The 12,977-nt window shown below is 41.4% G+C and overlaps 1 protein-coding gene across 5 annotated transcripts in view; it reads left to right on the top strand.

Moving 5' to 3' along the window:
* Positions 1-12,977, top strand: part of NR1H4 (nuclear receptor subfamily 1 group H member 4) — a 112,682-nt gene that overhangs the window by 18,316 nt on the left and 81,389 nt on the right. For 2 of the 5 annotated variants that reach the window (XM_045292451.1, XM_045292428.1), the window contains 2 exons: positions 5,835-5,954; positions 7,266-7,383. In XM_045292451.1, the coding sequence (XP_045148386.1) occupies positions 7,317-7,383 (67 nt within the window). In that variant the 5' untranslated portion in view covers positions 5,835-5,954; positions 7,266-7,316. Of the gene's footprint in view, positions 1-3,778; positions 3,820-5,029; positions 5,955-7,265; positions 7,384-12,977 lie in introns of those variants that run through there. The other 3 variants (XM_045292435.1, XM_013004067.2, XM_045292455.1) reach the window with 3 other exon arrangements.

Here is a 12,977-nt window from a genome sequence, read left to right as displayed (position 1 = left end):
TCCTGGATTATATTCCTCAATTTTATCCTGAACTTACATATGAGCAATTGGTGATCCGTTCCACAGTCAGCCCTTGGTCTAATTTTAGCTGCTGATATTGAGCTTCTCTGTGTGTCTTCCCACAAATGTAGTCAATTTTATTTCTGTGTATTTCATCGGGGGAAGCCCATGTGTATAGTCACCTTTTGCTCTGTTGAAAAAAGGTATATGTTATGAACAAGTTGTTCGTTTGGGAAAATTCTATCATGTGATCTCCAGCTTTACTTCTATCACCAAATCCATATTTTCCGACTGCTATTCCTTCTTCTTTGCTTCCAACTTTTGCATTCCAGTCAACAATAACTATCGATGCATCTTGATCACATGTTTGATTAATTTCAGACTGGAGATGTTGGTAGAATTCTTCCATGTCTACATCATTATCGTTAGGGGTTGGTGCATAGAGGTGCATAGTAGTTGTAGTGACTGGGTTTCCTTGTATGTGGATAGGTATTCTCACCACAGACAGTAAGGGACTTCACAATACATCTTGAAATGTCTTCTTTGATGATAACTGCAACACCCTTCCTCTTGAATCTGTCATTCTCGGCATACTAACCCATCCGATTTTCTGGTTCAAAGTGGCCCATACCAGTCCATTTCAGCTCACCAATACCTGGAATATAAATCTTTATGCATTTCATTTCATTTTCGACAACTCCAATTTTCCCAGATTCATACTTCATACATTTCAAGTTCTGGTTATTAATGAATGTTTTCAGGTGTTTCTTCTCATTTTGAGTCAAGCCCCATGAGCAAAGGCAGGGCTTGCAAACTTTACTCCCACAGGCTTGACTCCATCCACGTCAGGAAGTCAGACTCCTTTATGATGTTAGCTCTTCCTTAGGGATTCATCTTCCCGGACTGTCTCTGACAATGTTAGGCTTATAGTCATGAGGTTTTCAGTATTGGAGAAAGTTTTAGTGTTATCTATCAGGCTTTCAGTGGACAATTCCTCAGAAGTGAACAACCTATTCCTTCTTCATAGCCTGCAAGCTCTGTTGAAACCTGTTCACTCTGGGTGACCCTGCTGGAATTGGAAATTGCACTGACAGCTCCCTGCATCACAGCAACACACAAGCCATTGCAGTACAGCAAATGGACAAACAAGCGGTGGAGGCAGTTGTTGTGATTTATTCTTAGTTTACCTATAATATTACTTTGATTCTTTCAGATACGTAGTTATTCATTTAAGACAGAGATGGGTAAACCTTTTACTGCTACCCAAACCAAAGTCACTGCCATCAGGTCAATGATTATTTATAGCGACCCTATGGGACAGGGAGAAACACCTCGGCAAGGTTCTGGGACTCGAGCTCTTTACAGGAATAGGAAGTCATAACTTTCTCCCTTGGATCTGGTTGGTGACTTTGAACTGCTGACCTTGTGGTTAGCAGCCTGACATTTATCCATTACCACACCAGGGCACCAGCCCCTAATGCTAAAAATCTTAGCTAGCCCCCGTACCCTTTTCTGCTAAGGGATAGATAATAATTTGGGCTTTAAGGGCCATACAGTCTGGGTCACAACTATGGAACTCTGCTGTTGTAGCAAGAAAATAACCACAGAAATCACATCAATAAATGGGCGTCCTCTGTGCCAATAAAAGTTTATTTATGCACGGTGACACTTGAAGTCCTTACAAGTTTGTATATGCCATGAATACTCTTTTTCTTCTTTTCTTTTTTTAACCACTAAAAAATGTAGAAATAATTCTTAACGGTCAGGCACTACAAAGATAGGCTGTGGGCCAGATTTGGCTGCAAGCAGCAGTTTGCCAACCTTAGGGTTAATGCTTAATGGTTCCTTTATACTAAAGAGTTGATTGGTGTCTGGGAGGCTATCCAGGACCTGGTAATGCTAAGGGAAATGGGTGAAAGAGCTGAGAGGAAAGCTTATTCAGTGTACTGTCTGCATCGTTTACCACGTGCTTATGTTCCTATTTCAAAAATTAAAGAGTTTCTTCTAAAAAGCTCCTTTAGGAACCATAAGCCCATCAAACCAGATTTGAGTGGACCTTGCTAAGTATCTGGATTCTGGAATGCTCTGTTGTGTTTTCTAATCAGTGTCACCCACATGGTGGGTATGGAGCCAGGGGCAATATCTCAAATGGTGCATAATTAGGGGAATTGGCTTTCTATTTGGGTGAGCAAGTGATAAATTATGTCCTAAACCTTTGTGCCAACAAGAGAATGACATGCTCATCTTGGGCCGTATCTAGGAAAAGAATACCAAATATCATGAAATCTGGCAGAACTCAATAGGGGGAAAAAGTCAGTATAGACAACTTCATTGGGCAAACATTTTTGACGACCTACTGTGTTTCAAAAGGATGCCTGGTGGCTGTGAGTCGATAACAAACAGGTCACTAACTGAAAGATGGGTGGTTTGAACCTGGGAAACTCTATGGAGCAGTTCTACTCTGACTTACAGGTACAACTAAATGGGTGGCAGTGGATTTGGCAGTGTTTCATGAACTTGAAGGAACAAGGGAACACGATCACATAAAAAGCAGTATGCTGTAGACATCCCAAGTGAAGAAGACTTTACTTGGAAAACAATAGAGAGCTGAAAATAAAGGGGAGTTGGGTGAACACCCGAAGGTTCGAGAAGTTAATTACTGAGGGAAAGAGAAACAATGGGAAACCTAAAAGCAGAGACCTACTGTTGAAATGTTCTCATTTTAAAAGAGGACATGGGTCTTCAGTCCCAAGCACAAATTTGGGTTGAATACCAGGAAGGAATCTTGGCTGCCAATTGTGGGTTCCTTAAGGGTAATACTATGGGAAATTGCGGCATTTTCTATCTTCGCATTAGAAGAAATCTGTTTGTCCCTATCTGGAACAACAGTTATCTGAATTGGGGGGGGGCGGGGAGGGGGGTGGCGGGGCATTGTAACGCATACATTACACAATACGCAGAAAGCAAAACCAAACAGAACCCTTGCCATTGAGTCCATGCTAATTCATGGTGAGCCCATGTGTTCCTGGGCAGAGCTGTGCTCCGTAGACTTTTCTTGGCTGCCGTCTCTGTGGAAGCAGAGCCTGAGGGCTTTCTTCCGTGATGTCACTAAGTGTGTGGGCACCACCAGGCTTTAGGTTGGTTGAGTGCAAATGATTTGCATCATACAGTGGGAACTTCTGCAGACTTTACATACGTTTATTACATATAATTCATATGTTTTCAAGGGCTGTGGCTTTTTTGGGAAGCAAACCGCTAGGCCTTACTGCTGAGACAGCCCTGGGTGGGTTTAAACTGCTATGTTTCTGTTAGTAGCCTTCCATTTACCCAATTGAACTACCGAGCATACTCAATTCACTAACCCTCCATTTTGTTTTTGTTTTTCATCATTTTATTTGGGGCTCATACAACAATTATCACAATCCATACATCCATCCATTGTGTCAAGCACATTTGTACATGTGTTGCCATCATCATTCTCAAAACATTTGTTTTCTGCTTGAGACCTTGGTATCAGCTCCTTATTTGTCCCCTCCATCCCTGCTCCCCCCTCCCTAATGAACCCTTGATAATTTATAAATTATTATTATTTTGTCATATCTTACACTGTCCATCTCCCTTCACCCACTTTTCTGTTGTTCATCACCCAGGGAGGAGGTTATATGTAGATCCTTGTAATCGGTTCCCCCTTTCTACCCCGCCCTCCAGGTATCGCCACACTCACCGCAGGTCCTGAAGGGATCATCTGTCCTGGATTCCCTGTGTTTCCAGTTGCTATCTGTACCAGTGTACATCCTCTGGTTTAGCCAGATTTGTAAGGTAGAATTGGGATCATGATAGTGGGGGGGGGGTGGGGGAGGAAGCATTTAAGAACTAGGGGAAAGTTGTATGTTTCATCGTTGCTACCCTGCACCCTGACTGGCTCTTCTCCTCCCCGCGACCCTTCTGTACGGGGATGTCCAGTTGCCTACAGATGGGTCTTGGGTTCCCAATCAGCAGCCCTCCAGTTTTTAACTAAGCACATAACCATTTGGACTATGCAGGAGCTCCTGTGCTTCTGTACACATACGTTTCTTATATACATTGAAGCTTGAATCGTCATAGTCAACTAGTCTGTGAGTGTGAATGAGGTCCCAATAGCAATCGTAACTCTATTTTACTGACTTTCCTCACAATCTCCAGCTTCCTATCAGAGCTTCTCACTTCCCAATACTTCGGAAACCCCTTGGGGCCTCCTCTTATTTGTCCATACTCAAGTCTTCTCTGGTATTTATTTCTTTATTTATTTTTGTCCACAGGGTAGAACAGCCCAAGCAGTGGTAATTACTCCACTTGTACTTGTACTTGTGGCTGCTGTTGGTGTTTCGCAATTGCCCTAGAAAGGCCCAGAGTCATCCTGGGGTCAAAGTGTTCTCTGTGATATGTGCCAGAGTTCTTTGAGGGTGGAATTTGTGATGAACTCTTTCTTACTAATTGTTGCATTCTGTTGGGAGCCTTGTAGACTCGATTTAAGTTTATGAGGTAAGTAGTCCCCTCTCTTCTCACCTTAAGGCAAAAAGGCTTTCTAAATCTCCACGTGGCTCCTCTAGCTCAGGACACTAGCATAGTTCCATGTGTCTTGTCAGCTGCAATGTCTCCTAGGGAGTGAGCCTGCGTCCTGCCTCCAGCCAGCTATTTATCTCCATAGCACCTTCAGATGAGGTCATCAAGCTGAGACCTAATTGATAGGCTAAACTCCATCCCTTCACTCTTAATCCTCTCAAATTGACAATAGATTATATGACTACCACAATCCATTCCCCAAAATAAAACCAAGCTAAACTCACTGCTATTGAGTGATCCTATAGACCAGGGTAGAACTGCCCTTGTGGGTTTCTGAGAAGGTAACTCTTTACAGGAGTAGAGAGCCTCATCTTTTTTTTTCAAACTCAGTATAAATGGGCCAAATTCTTCACTACATCGTGAGAATTAGCTCTTTCTCTACTGACAGAGATTTTGCCTTTGGGCATGGTTCTTTCTGATTTTAGGATGGATTTTCTCCCAATAGGCCCCTTGTCCTTATGGACAGTAGGCTTCAGTAAGGCCATGCCACTGGTTTACCAGACAGACCTGGACATATCTTGAGACACAGTTCATGCCCTTTCTCAGGATGCTCTGTCTTTCTCTTATTTATTCAATCACTCCCTCCCCAAGGCACCTTCCCATCACCTCAAAGTGAAACAACCTCCCCCTTAAACTACTTCTTGCCTCTAAATTCCTTTTCACATCCAACTTTTCTACTAGAACATCTTATTCTTTGCCCTTCGTTGACAACTGTCATGACCATATGGGATCATATGTGAATTTGTGTGATTATCTTGTTAATGTTTCTATTCCTCATTACACTGGATGTCATGGACTATAAGTGCTTATTTCCCCAAATATAGAGCACAAGGCTTAGGGCAGGGCAAACACTCCACAAATGTTGAAAGTATGAAAAATGAATGGGTGAAACAAATGGGTTCCTGGTGAACTTCTTGCCTTACCAGCAATCACGTGTATCTGAAAGTCAGTTCTACTTGAGCTGAGGCATTTGCTGAGTGGAAGAAGCTTAAAGGCATGAATAATGAGGGAGTGCTGATGAAAACGAGTAAATATTTATCTAACAAGGTCCCTCTATTCTCTTCTTGAGTAGCAAATATAAGTAGGCATTTATTTATGGGGGAAAAAAGATTTCTTGATAGAGACAGGGTTTTTTAAAAGTTGGAAAATTGTCCTCAGGAAAAAGCCAGGAAACAATCAAAGGTTCTGATAGCACATCTTTTCTTGAGTTGACCTTTCAATGACTTTTTTAGAAGCTATCTTGGGAGAAAGGAAGGAAACCCTAGAGATACCGCTAAAAGGGAACACGGCTTTCTCTTGGGGTCTTGAGTTTATTCCGGACACCTCCTGAGGATGAAGCTTCAGACATTTTGGTAAGCTTTACCATGATATTTCTTTTCTTTTCTTTAACCGTATTGCTTTAATTCTAGATTCTTTTATGGCCACGGTAGCCCATGAGGATAAAAACACAAGACCTTGATTTTTCAATATAAGCATTGGCCATAATCCTTCTCATGGCTTTACAAAGATCAACTTCAGAGTGAAGTTTAACCCCTGAATCAGGGATTCGTCCAGGGCCTCACTAGAGGGTGAAGCAGGGAAAACCACACAAAGTGACTCTGTCAGATGGGTGACAGCAAAATGACTTTCTATAAAACTTTCCTGCAACATTTCAGCAGAACATTTTTTTGTCTTTCAATGAAAATATCTCTGTAGCTAATTGGAACAACAAAATATTTTACATCATTAAACAATAGCCTACATGCATTCATATACCGAAAAGGTTAAAACTCTATGCTCATTTACTTACTGAACTTTTTCATGCCCTTGGCCAGAGCTGTCACTATTAGCCAATTTCAATGACTCTTCAAGTCATGTGACTTCGTCTGCTCGCGCCATCAGCAAGCACTGCTGTTTCATTGCTGCCAGCGTTTCTATAGTCGATCACTGATTTTATCAAATATTCTCATGTTTTAGTTACAGTATTGTGGTCATTATAATTTGTGAATCCGAATCAATAACTTTTTTGAGAATAAAGTAGTAATTAAAAGAAAAGAAAGAGGGGAGGAGAAGGCTTCTGTTCAGCTACTAAAAATGTAGAAAGATTTTTACAAAACACTTTTGTTATTCCAACTCAAAATCACTGCCATTGAGTTGATTCAGACTCCTTGTGACCCTACAGGACAGGGTAAACTTGACCTGGGGGTTTCCAGGACTTTGACTCTTTGTGGAAGGAGAAAGCCTTTCTCCTGTTTTGATCGGGTGACCTTGCCGTTGGCAACCTGACTGGTAACAACTATATCCCCAGGACTACTAACGATTCTGTGTGGTCTGGTCTGGGAGGAGATCTGTGAGGGAGAGTGGAGCTGTGACACCATGAGCTACAGCACTGGGAGACACCAACTGTAGTGACAGACCACTGATTGGACCCATTGCTTGTTTTCTACAGTAGAAAATAAGAAGGCAAAACCAAAATAGCCTATCATACTTAAACTGCCCAAAATGCTGGTTTCAATGAAAATTTATGACGCTTTTCCAAGACAAAAGAATTTAGACAGCATCTTCTGAAAGCACATATGTTGAATGTTCATAAATTCAAAAGGCTATGACTCTTTTAATCATTCATCCCCAACCCCAACTAAGTCCTGTTTTATTTATTTGTCTTCCCGGATTTTCTTTTGAAGAGCACCATCACAAAGGGCATTCTCCAAGTGAACAGTTGGGTGGGATCAACAATGAATCTCACTGAACACTCCCACGGACCTGCCATGGATGAATTCTCTCTTTCTGACAATTTATTTGGTAAGTTGTCAAGTTCTTTTGAATGTTAATTTTATAAAAACTATTCAATTTGGAAATCTATGACAAAAGGCCTAAATACTTTTTAGCCCACCACAAAGTCAAGAGCAAATGTTTCTTTCTTCCAAGTACTCAATGTTATCTGTTCTTTAAGGTTGGAGGTAGAATGGACCTTGGATTCATCTAACCTAATGGTCTTTATTTTTATAGACAAGGATAGAGACTCACAGAGCTATTTGACTTGCCCAAGGTCACAAAACACTAGGTAATTGCCAGAGCTGGGAGTAGAAACTGATTCCTATTCTGACACTAATTCTGATATGAATGTAGCATGCACTAAAATATGAAGTCATGACTCTTAGGGTTTATCATTGTAACTATTAAAGAATGAGGCTATTTAGGCTACAACTCTAAGGTAGGTTTCATTGGTTTTGTTTTTCCATCATAGTTACCCCTTACTGGGCTTCTATGGCACAGTGTCAGGATTAGTCATTTAAGTTTGATTGAGAACAATTTGTACTACATTGTGTTCAGTAGATCTGTAACTAGATGATGCCATAAAATGATATATTGCTCCACTTTATGTACTTATGAAAAACAGCTCATTACAAAAGGTTTCAATTGAGAACATCAGCAAAGAGTCAGCAGAGGCAATATGTTGGGTGGGGCAAGGAGGTCTTCTGCCATTTAAAAAGCAGTGCTTTATGAATGGCTGGCACAGGTATTCTTGTCTTATTCGCTATAAAAGTTTTTCACTCCATTTTAATATCTGGACTATGGTGGATATACTCTGATAATGAACATGAAAACACTTGACATTTCACTAGATTTAAAAGGTATTCAGGCATAATCCCTTGTTTGGTTTCAGTAATCCCTGGAATATATTAATTAATAGGCCATACTATTACCAAACACTAACACCTCTGTATGTAATAGTTGGTTACATCATTTTTGAGGAAAAAGCCTATTTGTATTACCTGTTTATATATCTACCTCCCTTATACAAAGAGCATTTAAGGGAAGTGGCCACGCTTTATTAATACTAGTGTGTACTTGATAAATAGGAATCAAGTCATAAATAATGGAAGGTAATATGGAAAGAAGTTTAAGGAAAAAGATGTTTATCAGTAAGTCTCAGAGCAACTAAAGGCAGTGGTAATTATTTATGAAACGCCAGTTCTTCAACATACTTACAGAGTTTTGTTTCTTCCATTTAATTTTCCTCATCCTGAGGACAGTCAAGGGCTCCTGCGCTCTATGTTTGTCCACTTGAACATTTGCTTCTGCCCTTCTAGGGCTCCTAGAAAAATCCGTGTATTGACATCCTCACTATTTCTGGCTCTGCCTATCAGATCTCCTAGGGGATCAGGCCTGTTGCTACATATCAAAGACGGAGAAAAAGTCTACCTAAGATGATTGCTCTTAGATGAAAAACGTCCATTTCCTGCGAAAATCAGAGATTTCCATGTTAAGATCTCCAAAGTTGAACTTTGGTGTCATCGTTATTGAACTGATCCATTCTGCTCCGATTTTGTACACAGAGAGGGACTTATTTTCATTCATGACATAGGCCAGCGTCAAACATGCAAACCTGAATAAAGGTCTGGACTTAGCAGCTCTGAGGTAAAAAGATGTGATTACGTAAGCGGCAGAGTTGTAAAGGTGCTATCAGAATCAAAGAGTCTCTCTGATAATGATTGTTAAGAAAAATAAATGTTACATGTGCTTTTTGTGTTGCGGTTCCCTCATCTCTCCCTTGTTGGGCCACATTTATATCCAGTTTCCTAACACTGCATTGAAGCTTTGTGGGGCTATTTAGTGTAAGAAGCATGAGCTCCAATGGACAGCTGTGTATCCCAGTCATTACCCGTCTCCTTTTCCTGGAAAGCTAGCCTAAACCACGTGTGATTCTTGGGACTTCTTTTCCAGCTGTCCCACTAAATCCTAGAACTGGGTCTGAAAAATTCTCTTTTTATGTCTCTTACCTCTAGGGCAAGCATCCTCAAACTATGGCCCACGGGCCACATGCGGCCCGCCAAGGACATTTATGCGGCCCGCCAGGTGTTTTTGCCTCATTTGTTTTTTTACTTCAAAATAAGATATGTGCAGTGTGCATAGGAATTTGTTCATAGTTTTTTATTTTTAACTGTAGTCCGGCCCTCCAACGGGACTGAGGGACAGTGAACTGGTCCCCTGTTTAAAAAGTTTAAGGACCCCTGCTCTAGGGGTTTAGTCTGTCTCCCCTTAACATCCCTGAGCTAAGGAACCCAAACTTAAGATATTCTAGAAAGGATCATGTAGAGAATGTATGTTCTCCATATTCTTGTATGTCCTGATGCTGCGGATGGAGCCTTGACTTCTCTCTGCGCTTGGGGTGAAGACCCGCAGGGAAACAACTGCACGGTCCGGGGATGACTAACTCCAGGACCAGAGGCTGAGATATGCCAGAGATATGAAGTGTTAATTCATGGGCTTATCTAATCGGGGCCTTGGTTCTTCCAATATGCTAACTGCATGATCCAAATCAGCAGGCATGTTGTGTCAACCCAGACAAGTGAGGCTGTGATATAGCATATCAGGGTCGCTATCATTCCTTCTATCCGAATCTTAAGCACTGACAATATGCCAGGCATTGTTCAAGGTACCAGCAATGAAGCAGAAAAATAAGATGGCCAAGATCTCTTCTTTCATGTGGCATTACATTCTGGTGGATGTATAATAAATGTAACAATAAATAATTAAAATAAGATCGGAGAGTGGTACAGGCTGTGAAAACAACAAATTGGGATGATGTCATAGTGGCTGGAAGGACCAAGGAAAGATGATCAAGAAAAGTATCTTTGAGGAGTTGACAATTGACCTGAGCCTGAACAACAAGAAAATCTGGCAAAATAGTCCCTGTGGAGGAAATAGTAAAACAAAGGCCGACGTCTGGACTGGCCTTGGAGGGGCCTCGCCAGCTCATTTTCGTGTATGGCAGGAGGAAGCGTGGAGAGAACTGATCTGGGCTCTCCTTTCCCATGAAGCAGCCTTCAACGACACACTCAAGTCGAACTGGTAAAAAAGAGAATGTTTGACTGGATAGTCTAGGCCGTTGTCTAGTTTTAAGGATCCCTGGGGGGTTATGCATTGGGATGCTGGTGGTTCGAAGCCACCAACTACTCCCCAGTAAAAAGATGAGGAGGTCTTCTTGCCCTGTAGAGTTTCACAGCTTGGGAGATCCACAGGGACAGGTCTGCTCTGTCCCTGGAGGGTCACCATGAGTCAGAATTCACTCGATGGCACTGAGGTTAACGTGGGGTTGTTTGTATTCAAACAAGTGGTGGCTTGGACTCCAGGGTTCTCACCTGGTACACAATTTTTAACACTTTGTATAGTGATGCTGGGTTAGGTGCTCCTCACTGGAAATTACTGCGAAGACCATAATGTGAAGGTGTTTTGGGAAATACACATGAGCATGGGGCAGTGGGTCGCCAAAGGCACTACAGAGCTCAGCAGGACCACCTTTCAGCCTCTTCTGCCAATGGAGATGGATCTCTCTGCCTTCAAAGGTTTAATCTGCACTCCCAGTCTGACAAGGAGAGCCTGAAGCAAGGGCTTGCATGCAGGCAGATGATGTGAGGCATAATTGTACAGGGTAGATGTGAGGGACTAGGATGACTAAAACAGGGAAGGGGTGGGGGGCAAAACTGAGCGGCTGCTGACTCTTACTGTTTAAGGGTCATCCCCAGTGGTGTTCACTCACCTAAAAGGTCTCATGTGGCATTGGAGTAGTTCTTGGCAAGAAAAGCAAACATCTACCAAAAGATGTGTAGGGTACACTTGAGATGAGAGGCTGAGCTTGCATAGGACCAGGGGCTCTAGCGACGTCTGAAATCAGAAGTGGGCCTCTGAAAGAGGACAGCATCAGTCCAAGGGTCTGGCACCCTGTAGCAATGTGGGTTCCCCCTTGTATGAAGTTAAAATCAGTTTGAGCACTTAAAGGCTAAACTTTGTGGGCAACTCCACAATTTGGCTTTATTACACTCTATTTTCTTAGACTGGTGCTTGTAGACAAAAAGAAGCTTCCGCGGAATGGAATTATAGTGGTGGGGCTGGAATCACCTTTCTGAGGTCCAGATGGAAATCAAGTCCATCAGTAACTCAATCCGCATGGGTGATTCAGAATGGAAGGACACAGTGACCTGACCAAGATACATTTCTTTTCCTCTGGTGACACTACAGCCCAGGAAACTCAGTCAAAGTTTAGTTTAATGGATGAAGAAAGACATTGCTGATGAATGAAGATGGTGGGGGTATTTCTGCAATTAGTACACAATAAAAGGTAATAATAATAAACCAGAGTATCCTATCGTTTGACAAAATGAATAGGGTAGGAGATACATGTTTTAACAAGAAAATATTTAAATATAATTTTAAATATAAAAATGTATTTATAACCATGTACAAGAAATATATTACTCTCCCCCACACTTTTACGATGAATTGGTGAAGCTTTCCGGCACAAAGGAGCCCTGGTGGTCTAAGGGTTACACAGAAAACAGAAACTCCAATGTGTGCAGTTTGAAACCACCAGCCTCTCCATTGGAAATCGTCTAGGCTTTCTACTCCCGTAAAGAGTTAGTTTAGAAATCCACATGGGCTCTCTACTCCCATAAAGAGTTTAGAAGTTCACAGGGGCAGTTCTACCCCATCTTCTTGGGTTACCATCAACTCAACGGAAGTGTTTGATTTGGTGTACAGAGCAAAGCCGTTTTCCATGAAGCATTTCACATAAGTTTGTGAAGTTGTTTGTTAAGTTTTGTCCCTGATCACAATTCTCACAGTATCAAATGACTTTTCCCTCTTCCTCCCTGGGTTTCCTGGATCCCCTCCTCCTCCTTTCCTAATCCTTCCTGCCTTCTGAACTTTGCGCTTGGTCATTATTGTTAAAGGGGCAACAGGTGGGTGGGTGACTTCTCAGTTGTAATAATGGAAGTCAGATGGCCATGGGAAAATATATTTAAAGGACTGAAAAAGCGATAGCTACCTGTGTTGACTTTCATATAAAGAAAAATATACTTTAAATTTTAGTATATGTGCCTCCAAAGAAACCACAAAAATATATTTTAAACATGAAGGAAAATAAATCATTTTTAGACAAATAAAAAATGAGAGAAGATTATAAACAGATTGTAGTTCTGAACAATTATTTTGTTGTAAAAAAGATAGCATATGTGCCAATTCAACAATTTTCTTTTTTTTTCCCTTTGAAAGTGAAACTTTATTTGAAATAAAGGTTGTTGTTTTTTTTAAATCATTTTATTGAGGGCTCATATAACTCATCACAATCCATATATACATCCGTTGTCAAGCACATTTGTACATTTGTTGCCATCATCATTCTGAAAACATTTGCTTTCTACTTGAGTCCTTGATATCAGCTCCTCATTTCCCCCTCCCTTCCCATTCCCCTCTCCCCCCTCCCTCATGAACCCTTGATAATTGATAAATTATTGTTATTTTGTCATATCTTACACTGTCCAATGTCTCCCCTCACCCACTTTTCTGTTGTCCATCCCCTAGGGAGGAGGCCATATGTAGATCCTTGTAATTGG

Source organism: Echinops telfairi, unplaced genomic scaffold (assembly GCF_000313985.2).
Source record: "Echinops telfairi isolate 266 unplaced genomic scaffold, ASM31398v2 ScPeMD7_2;HRSCAF=8, whole genome shotgun sequence".
Classification (NCBI taxonomy): domain Eukaryota; kingdom Metazoa; phylum Chordata; class Mammalia; order Afrosoricida; family Tenrecidae; genus Echinops; species Echinops telfairi.
The sequence above is the reverse complement of the archived record's forward strand: the minus strand, read 5'-3'. Positions and strand labels throughout refer to the sequence as shown.